The sequence below is a fragment of the Ornithodoros turicata genome, chromosome 6, assembly GCF_037126465.1.
Source record: "Ornithodoros turicata isolate Travis chromosome 6, ASM3712646v1, whole genome shotgun sequence".
NCBI classification, from domain to species: Eukaryota; Metazoa; Arthropoda; class Arachnida; order Ixodida; family Argasidae; genus Ornithodoros; species Ornithodoros turicata.
In genome coordinates this window covers 66,660,648-66,681,612 of record NC_088206.1, presented here as the reverse complement: position 1 = coordinate 66,681,612, position 20,965 = coordinate 66,660,648, and the positions used below count along the sequence as shown (strand labels likewise).

Here is a 20,965-nt window from a genome sequence, read left to right as displayed (position 1 = left end):
ATAAGACATTTTGATTCATGTTAAGTGCACATTTTGTGTGTGCACGGCACTGAAGCAATGGCGTAACGTGTGCGTGGGGGGGGGGGGGGGGGTACTTCCGAGTGCAATTTTCGAAATAGAAACAGTGCAACTGTTTATCACTAGAAAAAATCTCAATTTTCTAACAGTGGGCACTGCTGGAACGGTCTTCTGGGCGCCTCAGAGATGGAAGCGATCGAAGCGAGGCTCGGTATACCGCGCCGTTGTAAAATTCTATCCTGTGTGCTTCGGCAGTCGACTGTGTGCACTGAGAAAGCAGCACATAAACACAAAGCATTTTCTACTGGATGGGGGGGGATAGTACCCGATGCATTCTTGTTCGGGGGGTGCAATTCGGATCATTCCTGTTATGTGTCTTGCTTCGGGGTGCCCCGGTGGCACTGAGAACCCATGCTATGCCGCTGCACTCTACAATTTACCAGTTTCAAACAAAGAATGTAACTGGCCCAAGTTCTTTCTCTTTCTTGTAACATATATTTCTTTCATATCCAATCCAATTCAATCAAACTTTGTTACAGATCCTTTATTTGACTGTACTTTTTTTTTTTTTTTTTCACACAGCAGGTGAGTTTCCCACCACTGTCGAGGGAAAAATGAGAGGGGCAGCAAGATTCGACTGCACTAAAGACAGAGAAATTGCAAAATATCACTCTGACGAAAACAGCCTGGGAACATACACCGACAGCTCCACAACTGGAAACAAACCACCTAAAAGCACTAGAGAGATAGAGAGAGAGAGATGCCGGACACCATCGAAATAACTTATTGCTCAGTTTCCCAAATCCAGACACCTCTGCTAGGGCTTGTTACTGGGAACAAACTAAGAAGAGTATATTATCCTATCGTACCATCTGTGGAAGAAGCTGCAACCGTCCACCAATCAAAAATAGAGACTTCATCTGGTCGAGAAAACGTTTTTGACGACACTCGAATTATCAAACTTTTGCCGAGCAGAGGGGGCATTAGTGCAATACAGCTTCGGAGTATACCTAACCGTTTGTAAGACACCCCTCCATTATGCAGATCTTTATCGAAGAGAAAACTTGCACTTAACTGAGGTAGGTTCCAGATTTCCACTAACAAAAGTTGTCCCACTGCCGTAATACCGAAACAAACTTGCGTCTAATATATACTGTGGAATCCGAAACAAATTATGATAACCTTGTATAGAGTAAGAAGTAAAACCACCATTCTCTTCTGCTACAAACCCTGGTTCCCACTGACAAGAATAAAGATTTCCTCCACCCCTATCTCCATATTATCACATGAGTAGAGGGCTCTTATGTCTTTCAACTGTGCGCTTTCCTCCTCCGTAAGGGCCTGTGGTGATGGGAAGTATGTACGGTGACGGTAACGGAATCTTTGTTTACGGCGCCCCGTCCGAGGAATTGCCTTCGCCGAAGTCGCCAAAGAGCAGCTCGAGGGCGGCCTGGACGTCTCCCTCGGTCGCCTGCAGAGCGCGGAGGCTGGCTGGGCTGTCAGAGATTCCCATGTCGCGGAGCTGCTGCAGCTGACTCTGCGTGAGGAAAAGACTGTTCTCTCCACAGTTCACCTATTACCTATGTTTAGAGCCTGAAGTTTTCGGGAAATATTTTTATTTCAGAATTCGAGGGGTAAAAAGCCAGGTAAATAAACATAAATTCATGCAATTTAGGGTGGAAAAACTTTCACTGTGCTAAATTCGGGGAGAAATCGGGCTCAGTTACTCAAATTAACTGTACTGGTTTGGTACAAACAGTGTATGTAACTGCATTTGCTGCCAAACACGTTGGTGTGCATTCCTACAGACGTCTCAGAGAGGGCAATTTGCCGGCTAAAAATCGGGTTTCACCCTAAAGAGGCAACCTTCAGTTCGGGGTGCAAATTTGGGGTATAGTTGGGTTAAACCCTAAAACTTCAGGCTCTACCTATGTTATGATTCACATACAATGAAGACCTGTCACGCTGTCGTCATAGCAGGCCGTGCATTGAAGGGTGATGTGGATGATGCCACAGGATACTGACAGGTAATGTCGGAAATCTGGACGCGGGAAGAGGATGCGCTGCTTACTCGGCAGAACAGAAATATAAACCTCATTGTAAATGATTGAGATGTGCGTGAAATTTTTTCCAGGTCTCAGGCATGCAGATATATTTTGTAAACAAATCGAAAAATGCGAAGTGAACAGCTGTTAACTCTTTTTTTCCTTGCTACCTGCAGTAGTGGAAGTTGATTATCTTGAAATAATGTTGCATTTCATGAAATCTGTGTACTTTGCTTAAATGAAACTTCCGATAAATGGAACAATAGTTCCATTCCCTTGGAGTTCTGTTTAAGAGGAGTCCACTGTACTTCCGATACTTAAAAAGTCGAATGAAAGATAAGTTCTTTAACGTGCACGAAGCAGAACATTCGGTTCTGGTCACGCGCAAATAAGCTCCACCTTCCAGACATTCTTTCGACGCATGCGCCATGTAGGGAACGGCAGATGACCTTCATTGCCTTTGTGTAGTAGAAGCAGTACAAAATATTGGGAGTGGGGGGTACATTCTTCCGCCAAATTTCTGGCACTCGGGAAGCGGTATAAATCCTAAAAGCAATGCATGTTTGAAGCGAATTGGAATGTCCCAATTTTTCGAGTCTGAATTATCGGTCGGCGACTGCGCTACCGAAGGTCTCCTACACCTGCCCGATACTGATAGGCATCGAACTTTACTGAGATCGGTTTTCTGTTTCTTTCTGGTTTGACACAAGGCGATGGTGATGCAAAGCGTCGAGTAAGAACAGGCTTTACTGGGTGCAACTGAAAGACACATGGCGCCAATAAATAGAGCCTGAAGTTTCCGGGAAATATTTTTTTCTAAATTGAGGGGGGGGGGGGGGTAATACAGTAGAACCCCTTTATAGTGAAGTCGTCCGGACCATGAAATATCTTCACTATATCAGGGTCTTCACTATATCAGTAGTTCACTTTTTTCTGGCATGTATGACCCACAGAATGCATGTAAGCAGCAGATATTGGTTGTAATGCAATACACACACTTTATTTACACGAAAACACATGATAGTGAATACATTTGGAGCTATTTGAAATGTTGCAGTAAGGTGGTCTGCACAAGATTTTGCCTGGAGAATGTTAAGGAACTTTCAATCCTGCCCAACATTTTGTACTCATCCTCTCCAACATCCTTAGCATTTAATGCTCTTCTAATCACATCAAGTGCTGCTACAACCTCATTGTAACTAGGGGGCTCTTGAGGCCCTTCACTGTCTTCCACTTCCATCTCACCCTCAGCTTCTGAGGCATCTAATACCTCCTCACAGATCTCACTGTCTGACAAAAGACCTGATGTTGGCACTTCCTTGTCAATATCCACAAAGTCTCCAAATGTACAAGGCGCATCCAGTTGCAGTCGTGTGGCCAGCAGCACAAAGTCTTCGTCATCACTGATGGTAACATCACACACAGGTGCTGCTGCACAATCATTGTTTACTCCCGCTTTCGAAAAGCATGCCGCAATGGTCCCTTGGGTCACAGCGTCCCACGATGATGCGATGTAGTGCATGGCTTTGAGAAGGTCAACAGTCGCCAGCTTTGTAGAATCCACGTTCTCCAGACGAAAGAGCAGGTACTGAACCATCTTCCTCCGAAAATGAACCTTCATTGAACGAATAATTCCCTGGTCTAGTGGTTGAAGCATACTCGTGGTGTTCGCTGGTAACAGTTGCAGCTTTATGTTTGCTAGTGGTGGTGATAAAGTTGTAGGGTGTGCTGAGCACCGATCGAGAAGCAGAAGTACGTGTCTGTTCTTGAGCCGCAGCTTGACGTCCCAGGCACGAAGAAATTCCACGAAGATCTGCGACGTCATCCATGCTTTTGCTGAGCTCTTGTAGTGCACGGGGAGGGACTTTATGTTCTTGAAAGCTCGCGGTTTCTTGGACCTGCCGACCACGAGGGCCGGTAGCTTTTCGCTGCCATCCGCGTTGCAGCACAACAGAACCGTGACACGGTCTTTGCTGACTTTTCCACCAGCGCTTCTGCTACCTTGCAGGTTGTAAGTCTTGTTTGGCAGCTGCTTATAGAAGACTGCCGTTTCATCACAATTGAAAACGTCCTTTGGTGCATATCCTTCCAAAATGGTTGGAAGCATTTCTTTCCACTCAGCGACTGTCGCGTCGTCAACCGCATTTTCTTCACCGCATATTCTGTGGAACGATATTCCATTGCGTAATTTGAATCGTTCAAACCATCCGTTCGAAGCTTTGAAGTCTTCATGTCCCAGCTTCAACGCGAGTTCTAAGGCCTTCTCTTTCATCAGTGGGCCGCACATGGGGATGTTCATTGCGCGGGCCTGACAAAACCACTTTAACACCGCCGTGTCAATGTCCTCGTAGGGGGATGCCCTCAATCTACGCCTCTTTCCATTGCACCCACCTGCAACAGCGTCTTCGATAGCTGCTCTCTTCTTCACTATGCCGGACACTGCCGCTTCAGAAATTTCAAATTTCTTCGCAATATCTTTGCGCTTCAGTATTCCGGCGTCCACGTCGTGAAGCAGCTGCTGTCTTTCGATGATGGTGAGAACTTTTCTCTTTGACATGCTTGCAACGCTACACTAGCTCAAAATGCACCGCAATGCACGGCACGTCTGACAAGACAAAACAAAACAAAATGGCGAGCCTGGCTGGTTGGGTGTTGGGTCATGACTCATGACCACGCCTTTTATCCTACGTCATTGATCACGCCCAACTTCCGGAGCACGGCGGCGCTACGTGAGTTCCGTTTTCGACCGCGATGGCGGAACGAGCAATTTTTTCGGGGAAATTTCGGACTTTCGGCCGACTTTTCTTCACTATACCCGGTTCTCGGGCAGAAAAGTCTTCATTATAAACGGGTTGCAAATACATGGGCGTCTATGGGCATTCAATCGGGACCGAGATTTCCCTTCACTACATCCGTTTCTTCACTACATGCGGGTTCACTATAGCGAGGTTCTACTGTAATCAAGTAAATAAACATGTGCACTATATTCATGCGAATTCGGGTGAAAAAAACTTCCAGTACGCTAAAATTTGGGGGAAAATCGGGCTCAGTTACTCAAAGTAACTGTAGCGGTTTGGCACAAACTGTGATGTAACTGCATTTGCTGCCAAACAAGTAAGTTATTGCATTCCTACAGACGTCCCAGTGAAGGGAATTTGCCGGGTAAAAATCGGGTTTCACCCTAAAGCGTCAACCTTCAACTCGAGGTGCAAGTTCGGGGAAGAATCGGGTAAAACCCTAAAACTTCAGGCTCTACTGCTAATACAGAATCAGGAGAACCTGCATGCTTCGCATAGATGGAAATTTTGCAACGTATTAAACTGGTCGATCTTTATGTTGAGCAAAATGCATTTTCTCATGTGTTTCCTCGTGCGACAATCACATTACCTGATATGTGACTGAAGGGTCTGTATCTTCTGCCGGTGGAGGTGCAGCTGCCACATTTCCGGAACTTGCAGGTGGCACCTGTAAACGACGGAGACAGATAAAAATCAAGATAAATCTGCGCCCCGGAGACAGGAAAGCGTGAAAAAGAATGATAAGCACGTACCACACAAAAGAAAAAGCACATCTATCTCTGCAGCGGGAAACAACCCGGGCGAGCTAGGTTTCTCCCCTCCCCCACTTCATGAACGCCACGCTCGGAAGTACCAACAAAAGGTTAATAATGTATGACTAATGTATGTGTTACATCATGAAGCTGCGAATCTACCAAATATTTACATGTAGGGGAGACTGGGGAGAGTTTTCACACGACAACACACGACGAACACTAAAGCTCTAAAGAATGCAGGTGTTCATAATGTTTATTCAACTTTCGGAAATCTTTTCACAGATTTTCAGCAGAATACAGTGGACTCCCACTAAACAAAAACTCAGATAAACGGAAATTACGGATAAACGGAACAATAGGGCCACCTTTGGTTGGTTTCCTATATATGCAATGATAGAAATCTTCGGATAATTGAAACAACCCGCTTTACGTACTTCGGGCAAACGGAACAAAGTGTGGGGTAACCGAGATGCCGCCGAACCTGGAAGATTACCATTCACGTCTGACAACCCGGGCGGAAGTCATAGCCAGTGCAATCCAATCCATCAGTCACTCACTCATACAATGTTAGGCTTAGCTCGCGTCCATATGTGTTTTCACGAAGTCTGTCAAGAAACAGCCACATGAAGGGGTTTCGCTTGCGTCAATGTTGCGGATAATTTGGGGACATGATCGCGAGAGCAAATCAAAAATAGAAACCGTGAAATTTGATATGCCAAAGTCAACGCTGTCGCCATAGCAGGCCGTGCATTGAAGGGTGATGTGGATGATGCCACATGATACAGACAGGTAATATCGGAAACCTGGACGCGGGAAGAGGATGCGCAGTTTGCCCGACAGAACAGAAAGCTAAATGTCATTGTAGACGAATGAGATGCGCATGAAATTTTTTCCAAACAGATATATTATGTAAACAAATCGAAACATGCGAAGAGAACAGCTGTTAGTTCTTTTTCTCCTTGCTACCTACAGTAGTGGAAGTTGATTATCTGGATATAAAGTTGCATTTCATTAAATCTGTGTACTTTGCTTAAATTGAACTTCTGATAAATGGACCAATATGTATTTCCATGTTCTGCAGTTAAGTCCACTGGGAATGGAAGACGTAGGAAGCATCCTGAAGCCTCAAAGCTCGTAATAAATCTCTAAATTTTGGATGCTTCCTACGTCTTCCATTCTCAAGCATACCTTTGTGAGTTCGACATTCTTCATTGTTTTCTTCGTCTACATTTAAGTCGGCTTTTGAGGTAAAGTCGCGGCGAGTGTCGTACGGGTCAGTTGTCCCGTATGAGGTGGGGTAAGTTGTCACGTGCTTCAACTGGTAGAGGTACTGGTATGGAATGCCAAAAAGCACGCTAACAAGAATTCTTCTTGAAAATTAAATGGAAAAGTTGCGTGATGCCTTTAGTGCGTCACGGTTTGGAGCCCAAAGAAAAAGGAGGAACTTGAAAAACGCGTGGTAGTGTAAATAAGACATGCCCGCTGTCAGAATATCTCAATCAATGAACCAATCATTTGTGCAAAGGCGGAATAAGGCAACTCAGTAAACAGAACCTCCGATAAACGGAACAGATTTTCCTGGTCCCTTCTTGTTCCGTTCAAAGAGATTCCACTGTACTTCAGTGTCAGCTACAGGTTTTATCCACATTATCCGAGAGTCTATCCAAAGCTGCTCACCTGCAATGTCATAGGGCCTGCCGAAAAACTCTCCAGCGCGCTCTGCATCGCGTTGCTGAACATCTCGGACGTGATTGGGTTCCTGGGAGTAGGGGGAGGCGCCCAAAGCCTAGGGGACGGAGGCACACGCGGGCTGCCAGTGGTTGCGGGAGGTGAAGATGAAGACGGACTCCCGGGAGTTGCCGTTGCAGCCGCCGCCAGGGCTGCAGCCAGCTGCTGTGGGGTGATCCGGTTTGGAGATAGGCTCCCAGACCCACTTGCCATGCCCTGGGTTCAAGAAGTGTTAAGTGTTTGTAAATTGTGTCAAAGTCGAAGGGACTCAAGGGCCTTAATGCTCGCAGTGAGAAGAAAGTGAGCAGCATAACTCGGTAAAGAGGTAACATGTTTTGGAGCTCAAAACTGTTCACTGTGCTCATGGCTGGATGAGCAACATCAAAACCATTGTGACATATCCTACAATACTGTGCAGGGAGGTGAATAAGATTGTTGGATTGTGCTTGAGTGTTGGATGTGCCTTCTGCTATCAGTCACACCATCCAACTAACCACATAATGTAATACATAATGAGATAACTAAATCAGACAGGTACGCTGACAAGCTCAAGGCAGCCGGCTTGTTGCAAATTTCTGTCAACCGTTTAATAGAAACCATCTACTACTATGAAAAAAAAACTAACAAGCAAAAATGGGAAAAGTCTAGCACTCGCAAGTGAATAAGATAAGATAAGTAAGGAATATAAATTATTTGAATGTTTTGATCTCTTTAAATCCTTATCTTACTATGAAAAAACTACACAGTAGTTGCAAACTTCGTATAGCTTTGCACGAAATGCTGAGTTTGCATTAATACACGGATTTAGTTTGCTTAGTATGTGCTGACACCACCAACAGGAGTCTGAACATCCATTCGTTTGTTTCATCATCGGTGTCATAACCATTAATTAAAATATTATGGTCCAGTAAGATGCATGCTGGATGACATTCGGTAATAATGCAACATGCCTCAAACAAGATTCACCAAACATTGCACATGAAAGATATTTGCACACCTGTTCCATTTCAGCCCCACCCATGTCGTCGTCATCACTGAGAGCGTCCAACGAGTACGAAATCGGCGGGGGGTCTATCCCGTTGTTGGCGGCGGGTCCGCCTGACGCCCCTTCCGCGTGGAAAGATACCGCGATCTGCGTCGCGGCCTCAATCAACGCCGGGTGTTTCTCCACCATTCTGGAATTCCAAATTTGTTTACAGCAACACGAGACACCTCAGCTCGGTACCTAAGCAAAGGTGCTAAGGTACGGAGAGCACCTACTTCTTTAGGTGAGCAGGACTGGCAAGGAGCATCATCAATTCCGGATCTTGCAGGTACCCTTTTCAACATGCAACAAAGACGTTCCGTCAACCTCCCATCTCTCCTGGAGCGTGACTTTGTCACAGTACTCAATAAGAATGAGCTGTTGGCAATCACAACAATTGGCAGCACACTGCAACTCACCGACTGCGATAGGATCGTCTGCCAATGCAGGTGTAGCTGCCATGACACCTTCCAGGACCTCCGTTTTCGTGAGGCTCTGAAGCTGCGAATATGTTACAATAAATTCACCGGGGCTTATATTCCGGTGTTGCTAGACACCAGTTAATCATTTGCTGGTACAGCTACTAAACACTTAGTAAATTTACTCAGGATGCACTAAAATTAATTTCAATAACAGTATGCAAATGTAACGTACTACATTCCTGAATGCAGGCTTGGCTATTGCTGTGCGAAATGCCAGTAACATATCTTCCGTAATGTTGAAATTCGTGTTGATCTTTTCTGAAATATAAGCGAACGTTTCATAATTGCGTAACCATTTGGTCGATGCTTTCATGACCGACATTTTTGTTACGAAAAACAGTTTGAACAAACCTGGTTCATGATGCGGATAAACAAAAACAGTCATTCCGCTCTTAATACCGCTGTCTTCCAAGGTGTCATCTCCATTCAAGCTCCTGCCGAGGAACACTAAATCTGCAAGTTCAAGTGAAAATGAAGTAGTTGCTTAGGTTCATTTGTCGCTGTTCTTCGAAACATGTGCACTCAAAACGAGGACACGAACCAGCAATTAGGCAATGTCAAAACGCTATATCATCCTACCGACGACATATGCGTAGTTTGTTTTTCAACATTTGCCGAATGAATCAACAGTACGCCATCGCGGGAGTTAACAGCCTTCGTCACAGTCACAACGCAATTAAATAACACACAAATAGTAAAGTTGCGGGGGTTTCTTACGTAAGTCTTCCTTTTTCTTCTGAAAAATCTCGGCAACTTTGGTCTGCAGGGATAACACTTTCTCCTTCAAGTTGACAGACGACAGCTTGTGCCTTTCGAACTTTGCAGATGTCTCCGGCACGAACGACACATAAATAGCGCACTCGTCCGCCATGGTATTTGGAATTCGGGCAAGACCTATATATATAAGATAGCGAAATCTCAAGAACGCGACGCAAATTCAGACACACAAAATGCTCGCCGCCGGAGAAAACACAAACACAGACGGCCTTGGCCGTGCGCAAAGGGCAATGCGCCTAGATGGCAGCACCGGCTCATACCATTGTGTTGTGTTCACCGTGGTTGTTCCCTGTTCCGTGCCACCAACGACACCCGGATTTTGTATCCAGATAATATGGCTCATCTTGTTTGCATCTTTGGCAATACAACGCAGCAGTGGCACGAATAAACTATGCAGCAGTACGGTGTACGGTGTCAAATCCAACTTTTCTTTTCTTTTTTTTTCATATGGGTGCGCATGGTTTATCTTTCATCACTGTCAAGCTGAGCAGCGACTGCTGTTCTTAAACGGAACTTTGGCTCAGAACACTTGTTTACCTTGCGACGATCGAAGGATGGGTTCGGTCCAAGAAAAATTGAGAAACTCTGCGCACAAGACGGCGCGTGCACTGGATAGTCGCTGAACTATACCTCGAGCCTTATTTGCAGACAGCTCATGCTATTTTAAGATCATTATCACAGCTACCTTTCTTGTCCAGGCTTGTCCTAGCAGAAATTGTAACTGTGCATGTATATATATATATATATATATATACACCGAATGAGAAATAGAATATCCATTTCATTTTTTCTTAAAATCAAATCAAACAAAACCAAGCAATAAACATCCTAAAAAATCCTAAATCCTTGCTGACACTGATCACACTCTTTCTTTCTTTTTTTAACTGTGCGTTTCAGCGAACGTTCTGTTTGACACGAAGTATTTAAACGAACAAGCACACAATACATACCACAGAGAGCAAAGTTACAATTCCCTAAATGATTCTTGTCGACCGCAAAGTCACTTCTGGGCATTCTTCTGGAAGATTCTCATGGCCCGATATCCCTCTGCAGTGCCTTTTTTTTTTTTTTTTTCGGAACCGCAGTGCATTCGCAGGAGAAGTGATATATTACCTGAAAATAGAAGTCGCCTGTCACGTGGACTTTCCCTTCTACAGTGTTGTTGAGTGAGGAACAATTGAGGGCAAAAAATTTTGCTCAGAACGCATCAAATGTTCTTAGCGTGATCCCTTCATGACAACCGGTCAGAGATCGAGACGCGGATACCCATTGTTATGGGTTTCCCCAGCACCCCCCCCCCCCCACCCCCAAGAAAAAAATCTTGCAACAATCGCCCAAAGTACCTTCCAGAAAGGCAAAAAACGAAAAGAAAAAATGGCGTAAAAGCAGCAGATATGGGCGTCACGAGATGAAATTCTTGGGAATAACCCTGCTTGTTACCCATTTGAAACGGTTGAGCAGATGTCAACTTTACGTGCAACATCACGGTACAATTACCATTACCAGGTGTCAAAATGGTGCACAGTCAAGTGACCAAGAGACCGTGCCTCACAGACAGGCCTCTCACTATCGCCTCCTCTATACACTGTGGATCCCGTGAGGGCCACAGGGAGTCCAACGGGGAGCCCATGACGTCACTTTGAGAGCCCACAGAGAATCGAATATCATTTGAATGTGATTCCTTTCCGCGATTTCGCGATGTATAGCATGAAAGATGGCCACACAGCCGAGTAAATCTTGTCTGCGATAAGCAATAACCTTTTCGAGGTGAACGGCATTACCTACGGCCCTTCGAATGCTCCGTGGGAGATTTCTAATTGCGCGCCTTGACGCAGTATAATTTCTGTCTTGTACAATAATAATCTACCCCAACGCCGAAACATTCGGTTTAGGTATCGATCACACTGCTGAGGGTCTAACAGAGTCTATAAAAACCTCGATCATGCTGTCAGATCGCTGGCCTTCACGAGTTTGCCGTCGAAGTGTTGCCTCGACGTGTCGTCTGTGGATCTATGTGAGATCCGTATTTAAGGCCTAGTGAGATACACACTTCGAGATATAGAACGAGAACCACACTCGTTGGATGGCAGTTCGACACATGGCATGTACGACCGCACCCATTGGACAGGATTGGACTGCAGTAAGGCTCGCTGACGTGCTCCGAGGCCTTAACTAACCGGTTTTAACTAACTTAACTACTGTATAACTAATAGTTTCACCGCTTACCAAGCAGTCCAGCTTTTCACGCTCTTTGTCCCTAAACAGATGTCAGTACTCATTTTTTATTGGACCAGAGATGGCAGCTGCACCCGTTTCTCAGCGTTACAGTTGTTCCCTTGTCTAATCAGCTCGCGTGGCTCAGTGGTTAGCAAGCTGGCCAAGTCACGTCGAGACTGGGAGGTACCCGGGTTCGAATCGCGGTGCCGGCCTGTGCTGTCCGGGGTTTCTCCTGGGTTTCCCTCAAACGCTGTCAGACATATGTCGGAACGGTTCCCTTAGACGTCGGCCCAGGACGCACATTCCCCCAGCGCATCAGTCGTGACGTTGCCATTGCGACTTTGCCGACAACGGCAAGACCTTTCACCAGCACTACAACAAGTCGTGACTTGCTCACCTCTTTCACCACTACCGTTACCTTGTCTTGCAGAGCATCGCGAGGCAGGTCACCCACGACAGCAGAATCACAGTGCACGTCCGTAGGAGATCTATAGCAGTGCTGTTCCTGCCCGTTGTGCTGCACACAACAGCAGGGCAGCAGGGAAGCATAGGAATAGCCTTGTATAGAAAGCGGTAGGCTGCTTGCAGTTTTCCAACCATTTAATTAACCATTTAACCACATATATCTTGGGGGACCCAACCGGTTGAAAGACGCGTTCTCCGCGATCCAAGCACAGCTACCCTGCGTCCAGAGCTATCAGTCACAAGCTTTAGCTGATTTACTCAAGGTGGCTTTCTAAATGGGCATTTGGAAGCACGGGTCCTAAGCATAGGCAGTTGTCTTGGCAGAGACTATTCGAGTGCTCCGGTGTTCAGGAGCTCTGCCTCCCTAGCCTAGGTAAGAAAAACTAGGACACACCGAGTCAGTATTAAATAATAAATATATTTCAATGTTCAGTATTTTCACCGCATAATGTCACAAAACTCGTCGCAGGACGATGATCAGCATGCACGAAAATCTTCGTACATCCTTGATAGGTGCCTACTACGTTGTTTTCCTGCTAGTTTTGAGACGTGGCGCGCAGTTAGGATCAAATACGTGCTTCCTACAATACGGCGAAAACATGACTTTTGCACGTTCATTTTTGCATCTTGAGACCTGTGGAATCTTGTGGCAGCTGATGTTCCTGTCGAACTCAATTTGGCAGGGCTCGACGAACCTTAGCTTGCGACGGACGGGCGGTGCGATTTTGAAAGCTCGAGGCTGGACTGATCTTGTAAGGTCCACCAATACATTCCTTCAAAACAAAACAGAAAAAGTTATGAGCTTATTGGTGTACTGAGCTTATACATTGGTAATCCTCCATGCCGGGTTGTTAGTGCTCTGGAGACGCAGTATTTTGAACTGTGCCCGCCAGTGAACATTTCACCCTTCCACGAATTTTCCAAAGAACCCGCAATAGTTCGTAGTTTCGGATTCTCCAACAGTGGGTGACGTCATCGACAGCCTTTTAGCGACAAGCAGCTACGGAGGACACGGAAATACGACCGTGGAGGAGCAATGTTGTCAGAGGTGTGGCGCGACCTACGACGTCATACTTCTCAAAAATATGAATTTTATGATACTTGGACGTAGACAAACAATATTTTGAGAGAATACAATTGCATTGAGCACGCGCTCGTTTCGAGTGTACGGACTAAATCTCGTGTCTTCAGAATCATACCAAAGTTGTTACTGAAATATATTTTCTATAAATATATTTTCTATATATATATATTTTATATAAAATATACTGAAATATATATACCGGGTGTTTCAGTTAAATCCCCGGGCTAAATAACTCGCGAACGGGTGCACCAATCCACGAACTTTCTTTTGTACAAGTATCTGCCCGATACCACCTACAAGCTGCACACCGTGTGAATGAGTGGGAGGCGCTCATTATTAAAATACAAATACAAACGAGTTTCGTAAAAAGCGTAACTTCTAAAGCAGGGCGCCGTCGGCATTAAAATGGGTACTACCCCTATTGGGACCTTCAGTGGACACATTTTTGGGAAAAATATGCCACCGAAGCGGGTCATTTGTTGCAGTAATTAATTGGTTTCAGTTTACGTATTTTTGTCGCGGCTGGTCGCGGCGAAGCGCCAAAAGGACGCTGTTTCACTCCCTTATCCATAAATGAATTACGTCCTTACACCAATGAATTACACCAACGAAATACGCTCTTCGGAAGTTCGTGGATTGGTGCACCCGTTCGCGAATTATTTAGCCCGGGGATTTAACTGGTGTTAACCTGGTATATTAACCCGGTATATACTTCGTCTCACTTTACATTCCTCCAAAATATTTTTTGCTCTACGTGACGCGAAAGCTAGAGAAAATTAATTTTCATTTTCGAGAACGTCATGTTAAGCGCCGACCGAACGCACAGGGCTTTCGTCCGGCAACGTCGTTGCCCTTCGCGTCTTCCGAGCGGGTTCACTTTTTGCACGCCGTTAGCGGAGCCCCACGTGAGATATCTGACTGCTCGGACCTTCGAGAGAACACGAAACAGGGAGAAGACATCTCTCCCATCTTCCTCTCTTTCAATCAACCTCACGTGACTTCTCCACCACGTGACGCTTCCCGGACGGCAGTGTTGTTGCTAGGAGACGAGTGCCCTCTCCAGAACTAGAGTCACTAAATAGGATCTAGTGACTCTATCCAGAACAAGACATCATTGCAATTTGTGGGCTTATGATGAAGTCACTCGCTCGTCGCGTCATCGAACCTTGTGAAGGATCAGCAGATCTTCAAAAATGCACAGCGTTCGTAAACAGGATTGAAATTTCCCTTATGGAATCCTTGAGGCACCTTTTCATGGACTAAGAAAACGCTGAGGGTTCCTGGAAGCGCAGGGATCCCCCAGGGCTGCGTGAAGTGTTGCATATTTTAAAATGAAATGCCTCATTGTTCGTACCACCTTCAGTAGTACTTACTTTTTGAACGGTATATCGCACGACTCGTAACACGTGATGTTCGTTAATATGACAATTCCCTTTATGGCCAAAACCCCCGGGAACGGCCGTGGTCATATATGAACGAGTTTGGTCGCGGTCTAGTATAAGATTTTCTCTCCAGGAGCGTGTGCGAGACAACTCACTTTGGAATGCACTGCATTGCTTCCATCTTCGCCTTTTTCTTCTTGAGACCCTTCTTCTTGGCTCGGTAATACTTGTCGTACGCCCTCTGCATTGTCCCGAGGTCGCGCACAACGTCAGTAGCCAAGTGGCCCAGTATACACAATACGAATATGACGATGAAAATGAGGGCGGACATGAGCAGAGTGTTCCTCCGCACTTGGCCGATCGCTGCATCCACACAGTTCCGGCTGTAGACGGTGGCCAGGGCTTCATCCCGCCCCATCGTCAAGACACCTTTGCCGCAATACTGATGTTTGAGAACAGCCTCGGCGGTGTCCTCGTCTTCCGGGACTATACAGCAGGAGTCAGGAACGCTGCACCGTTCAGGGCTTGGATTGTCTTGGCTGCAGTTGAAGTACATGTTCTGGTTCCAATCGCGGAAGCCGCTCCGGGTGATACCGCAGCATCTGAAGCTACTTTGCATCTTGTCAACGATAGCGCGAATTTTTTGGTTGGTATTGTAGTGCTCCACGAGCTCGATGCTTATGAGGCCTTCGACGGTCTGCGAATGGAAATTTTCATTATTAACTCTCGCATTTCGATCTGTGCTGTAGATGCAAACTGCGGTCAACACCGTTTTCACTGAACGAGACCTGGGGGCTTAGTCGCTTCATCGTCGTTATGGTCGTTACAAGCTAACGAGTGGCGGGAAATTCAAAAAGGTGGGCACGTGACACACTGCGCGTGACGTGTAGCACGGCCTCCACGTATCGCGCAAAGAGCGCCGTGCACGTGTTTTATCACGTGCCTACCTTTTTAAATATCCCGCCCGCCTTTTTGAATTTCCCGCCACTCGTTAGCTTGTAACGACCGTAACGACGATGAAGCGATTAAGCCCCCTGCTCTCCTTCCTCTAACTGGTAACATAGAAATGACACAGAAAGCGTTCGACTAGGAATGCCAGGACGGTGAGAGACCCAGCGACGTGGGGAAATCAGATCGAAAGTATCTGGTTGAAAACCGCCAATATCCCGAACAGAAACCACTGTTCTACTGACAGGAGAAGGACAACCTCTGTTCCATACACATGTGGTTACGTGAGGACTTTGCTTAGGTGCCTATGAGGCTGAAGACGGCTAACGGTTTTTGTATATGTCGAACAATGAGCAGGCCTTCCTCATACCCTCGTCATTTCCAACACATGAGATTCATGCTGAATATATTTCCTTCGCCACTATTAGAGAGACCAAGTAAAGCCGGCAGAGGCCCGGGAAACGGTTCTTGCGGCTTCGACGCTGTCTTTTTTTCCACAGCACACTCTTTCTCCACAATGATGGACCCTTCCCATTCATACCGTAACAGGTCCAATGCACCGCGGCGCGTCTGGCGCACCGTCACATCGGAAGCCACCACCATTCTGCTCCATTGAGACACGTTATTATAACGTCCTTCTGATCTGGTGCTCGGGTTCAACGACAGTAACTTTTACGGTAATACGAGTATCATAAGTACTAATGTGAAATCTCTTTCGGCTCACCGATGGGGATGCGACGGGCGTAACGATGAACACGAGGCCCGTAATCAAAATCAGCCACATCATCGCGCACAGCATGTAGCCGTACACCTTCAACAGTGTCATGTTCTCGCGTAGAGTCCCGATGAATCCAACAGACGCCGTCAGGAAGCACAAAAGCCCCAAGCCGATGCAAGGGATTTCTAGGTTGACTACGATGGTCAACGCTATGTGGCCGGGGACAACGATGACCTCGTCCCAGTGGAGCAACAGTGAGATGGCCTAACGAGGAGAGGGCGGTAATTAAAGTACGTAATATGAGATGTATATGCTATAGGTACGTAATATACATTTAACTGGGATCCCATCCAAGCCTTCCCTTTTTGTGTGTCCGTGACACATTCACCCTGGACCTACCGAAAAAAGTACAAGGACATATACACGACGTTCTAATTGTGCGGCGGCCCAAGCCAGTGCGATAACTGGACCTTTTATCGTCCAACACTACCTCCCCCTGGCCAGAAACAACTGGTGTCGGGTCGTACAACAGCGCCGCCAACCTAGTAGACTGGAACAACTACTATAGACAAATATCAATAAATCGCAAGAATGCCACGTTTAAATATACGAAGGGAGTTGCCTCAGAACAGGAGGGCGGCTCCTGTCCTGAGGCAACTCCCTTCGTGCTTCTCTACCGGTTCGCTGGATTTCTACCCATCTATGTTTAAATATAGTTATTCCTACAAAAAAGGAAGAAAGAAAAGAAAAAGAAAAAGTCGAGTATGGTATTGTCTGGGTAAGAGTTGAGCGTGGATCAGTTGAGTGCGGTATGAGCGTGGTCGCCCACGTGGAGTCTACAAGGCAAGCGCGGACTAAGTCGTAATAACGAATCACACTCCGCACGGGATTATGGTACAGTGAACCCTCGTTAATATGACCCCCGATAATCCGACATACGCGTTTTACGACCGTATCCCGGGGAACAATGCAGTGAAACCTCTGCAAATCCCTCCGTTAATATGACAATTCGGCATAATGACCAAAATTTTCTGGAACGACCATGGTCATAATAACGAGGGTTCACTGTATTGACTCTCAAGACGATGCAACCCTTGGGTGGAGCCTTCTTTCCTTTCCGCGGTGGACTGGGAACGCGAATGAAGACACCAAAGGGACTAAACAAGTGACATGATTTGTCTGTACCAAGAAGCGACCTTCGTGAAGGAATACGAATACGTCTGTGCGAAACCGCGGTGTTCTCCGCCCGCGCTGTTTCGCGGTTTCGCTATGTCTACCAACGTCACGATTACGTCATGGTGGCCCTGGCCAGAGTCGTATATAGAGTGAGTTTGGACATCTTATGATCCTTTGCCGCTTCATGGGAGGAGCCTAGCTGTTTTGACGCTAGAGTCGCCGTTGCCCCGCCAAAGCAGCCTGAATCCAAGCGAAATCCGCCTATCAGCCAGCAGATATCAGCCAGCATTTTGATGCAGTCCACCGCCTAGTCGACAGGTGCTTTTATCGCGCTCAGTGTAGTCTACCGTAATCGCCGGCTTATGACCCACAGGCGCCTGTGGCAGGCCTGTGGTAAGGAGGGCTTTGCCAAAATGAAAGGATTCAAGGGCGAAGGGTTCTCGAAGGGCTCTGGCGCTTGCTGCTCGCCATCGCTATCTTGCGGACCCCACTAGAAGCACTCAATGATAGTAACCACAGCAGGGGTGACATAAATACGTCATTTTTGTAACTACTCTCGAGCGGGTGCTTTTTGCAAAACCGCGACTTTGTCCTGGCCACACGTCATAGAACACGTCATTTTGAGGTGTTTACATGCCGTTTTTTTACTTGCCCACATATTCCCGTCGGAATAAAGCCAAGGAATGAACATATTTTAGCAGCGTAAACCATACGATGCTTCTTCCGCGGCATAGTAGCCGATTTCTCCGTATAGTGTAAGTTGATCGCATCGGCACAGTGTCTCAGTGCCGAGTCGCCGTCGTATCTTTGGAAGTGGTGACATTACGAGTGGAGGCATTACGAGCACAATACTGGGCATTTAATGCGAGATTATCAACAATAATAATGGACGATTTCCATATTCGCGTCGCCTCTGGCGGCGGAATGCCAAACGTGATATTTCCGCCCAATAAACATAGGGACGTTCGGAATGGCACGTTGCGTGGTAAAGTAGCAAGAGAAGATCGTAAGAAGAATGCGAAAAGAGTGAAGGCGTACTGTACTGATTACAAGTACAAAGCGTCGTCAAATCTCGGCCTCAAACGTTCGCGTAACCTTGAAACCGATTATCCCTCCCCCCTCAGCCCAATGAACGTGGCAGCCGTCCCCAGGTGGCTGCGCGTGCGCATAAGCTTACCCCGAAAAGGTCCATTATCGGGATCGGAAGACGTTCAAAACCGTGCACAGAAACAGTACACGCTTTGTTTACAAACGATTTGGCCACCGATCACGGGCGCAGCCATCTTTAAGGTCACGTAAGGGAAGTGCCTGCCCTCGGTGTCCTCCTATTGGCCCGCATCCTGGAGGCGGAGCCTCCCTCGCTCCTAATCAGCAAACGCAAGGATAGTGCACTTCCTTCCCTCCCATGTCCCTCTTCCACGAGCAACATGCCGCCAGCTTAGGTAGGCAGACCGCTCGTCTACTCAACGGTCCCCCGACCCCCAGGACACAATGCGGACAAGAGAGTCCGCAGACGGCAACTTACACATCCTGCAGCAAGGACGCCTGATGTCAACATGACGACGAAGTTGCTGATGAGCAGTGAGTAGCGGTGAAACCGGTCGATGTCTATGACTAATGTGGAGCCCTCGTCGTCGTCCTGTTCCTTTGACCCATGCGGTTGTTTGGAACCTTCGGGCAAAATGAGAAAGTAAATGGTGAATACCTCACGGACAAACTGGCGCAAAGGACCTCTACCCGAGAAGCGACATCATGACGTTGGTAGACAGACTGAAACCGCAAAAAAATCGGAATGGGAGGGCTGGGTTCCATAAACGGGCACTTCCCCCCCCCCCCTTGCCTGACAGTGCCTTTCGGGCGCGACCTTGTTCGCCCCTAGCGTCGAGCGTAGTTCAACTCTGCCAAAGTGGTGGCGCTGTCGAACACAAGACGTCGTTTGTTTACAGACAGGGAGAGGTCTATTAACCAATACAGCATAGCGACAATTCCGACCCAATCCAATAGACGTTGTCGCAAACTCTTATGATGCTGAGAATCACCGTGGCAGCGTATTTCGCAGCCGAGCAAACAGTCCCCAGTCTCTCATTATTGCGACCACACGCCCCCGTGACTGGCGGAAAGGTATGGTAGCTATCGGTGACGCTACTGTAAAAACGTACCGTATCCTCACACCCGGTTTGTTTTTCTTGTTATCTAAAAGACCAGGACGCTCCCTTGCATGCTGGGTAAAATTTCGCTTACGCGGAACACAACTAATCCCGAAATCAGTAGAGGGAGTCAGGCCGTTCCCACTGTCAGTTTGCTGGTCTCCGTGTCTCCCTCATCGCGAGAATCGCGTGACAGTTTGACGGTTCTGCTTGTACACCGCATAATGGTACTCCGTTCCTGCTAACCGTCTCCTCACTGGCTTGACATTGATACTGGCGACGAGATTTATACGACACTTCGAAGTGTTCAACCCGAAGTCATCTGGTTTCACCGTGTCTGTTTGACGCGTCTCACAGTTCGTACCCAGAGGCAACTGGTCGTCATGAGTGGAACTACAGATTCTCGTCGGTCAGAGAATGTATCGTTTTTATATTTAGTCTAAAAGGGCAGTAACATTTGATATTGAACTACACGTTACCTTGCGCCGCAGGACGACGACCCTCCATGCTTGGAAGGAAATTGAGAACAGGTCTTCAGCAAAATTGTTCCTGGTTCGGACCAGCTTGATCGGTTTGCTCCTCGTGCCGACTGAATTATGTCCATCTATGTTCACGCAATAACCATGCATAACGAGCGACCACGAGGGTCACGTGCTCGTGCCCTCGTCCTTTCCTTCTTCTTCTCCTACCAATCAAAAGATTGCTTTCCGTTCAGTGAATTGCATAATGTCATGTTCCATGTGTGTCCTTCTTCTTCTTCTTCTACCAATGTGTCCTCTGTGGCCCAGGGATTACCTTGGCCAGGTCCTCCTTCACTGAATGTACTCCAAATATCGCACGGTTCTCGTGGGGTTGCCGTTTTTTTTTTTTTTTTTTTGCGCTCGTGTCTATTTTCAGCCATAGCTTGCTTGTTCCTTCCCATGCTTCAGGACCGCGACTGCACTCATGCTCTTGGTACCGGCGAATAGCTGTGCAGTCCGGTGCCATAGGCCCGTTTCTCTCTACTTAACTGTGAATGCAAACTGTTGTACACTCGATGACGTGGTCAAGACAACGTATATTTTCCGTAGCTCGTGACAGTATGAGTTGATACTCGCGAAAGGGACAGATATGATAAGTTGTCCATCAGTACATGGACGCACGCGCGGACATAACAATTACGTACTTCGAAAAGTGGCCAACAACTCCTGGAAAGCCCGAA

The 20,965-nt window shown here is 46.9% G+C and overlaps 2 protein-coding genes across 3 annotated transcripts; both read right to left on the bottom strand.

Annotated features, from left to right (window-relative positions):
- Positions 1–544: 544 nt before the first annotated feature.
- Positions 545–9,860, bottom strand: LOC135397093 (ubiquitin-like protein 7). Of its 2 annotated transcripts, XM_064628429.1 has the most exons (10): positions 9,568–9,860; positions 9,202–9,303; positions 9,023–9,108; positions 8,788–8,869; positions 8,605–8,662; positions 8,342–8,519; positions 7,294–7,560; positions 5,451–5,528; positions 1,967–2,059; positions 1,468–1,555 (listed from the first exon to the last, which is right to left on the bottom strand). In XM_064628429.1, the coding sequence occupies exons 1-9, from the start codon at positions 9,719–9,721 to the stop codon at positions 1,979–1,981; spliced, it is 1,086 nt and encodes a 361-aa protein (XP_064484499.1). In that variant the 5' UTR covers positions 9,722–9,860; the 3' UTR covers positions 1,468–1,555; positions 1,967–1,978. The 2 variants fall into 2 exon arrangements, with proteins under 2 accessions (XP_064484498.1, XP_064484499.1); XM_064628428.1 differs by lacking the exon at positions 1,967–2,059 and having other exon boundaries at positions 545–1,555; positions 9,568–9,859.
- Positions 9,861–12,707: 2,847 nt separating this feature from the next.
- Positions 12,708–20,430, bottom strand: LOC135398228 (tetraspanin-33-like). The gene is made up of 5 exons (XM_064629646.1): positions 20,244–20,430; positions 19,143–19,288; positions 16,448–16,705; positions 14,931–15,472; positions 12,708–13,082 (listed from the first exon to the last, which is right to left on the bottom strand). Exons 1-5 carry the CDS (start codon positions 20,269–20,271, stop codon positions 12,830–12,832), a joined length of 1,227 nt encoding a protein of 408 aa, XP_064485716.1. The 5' UTR covers positions 20,272–20,430; the 3' UTR covers positions 12,708–12,829.
- Positions 20,431–20,965: the final 535 nt, after the last annotated feature.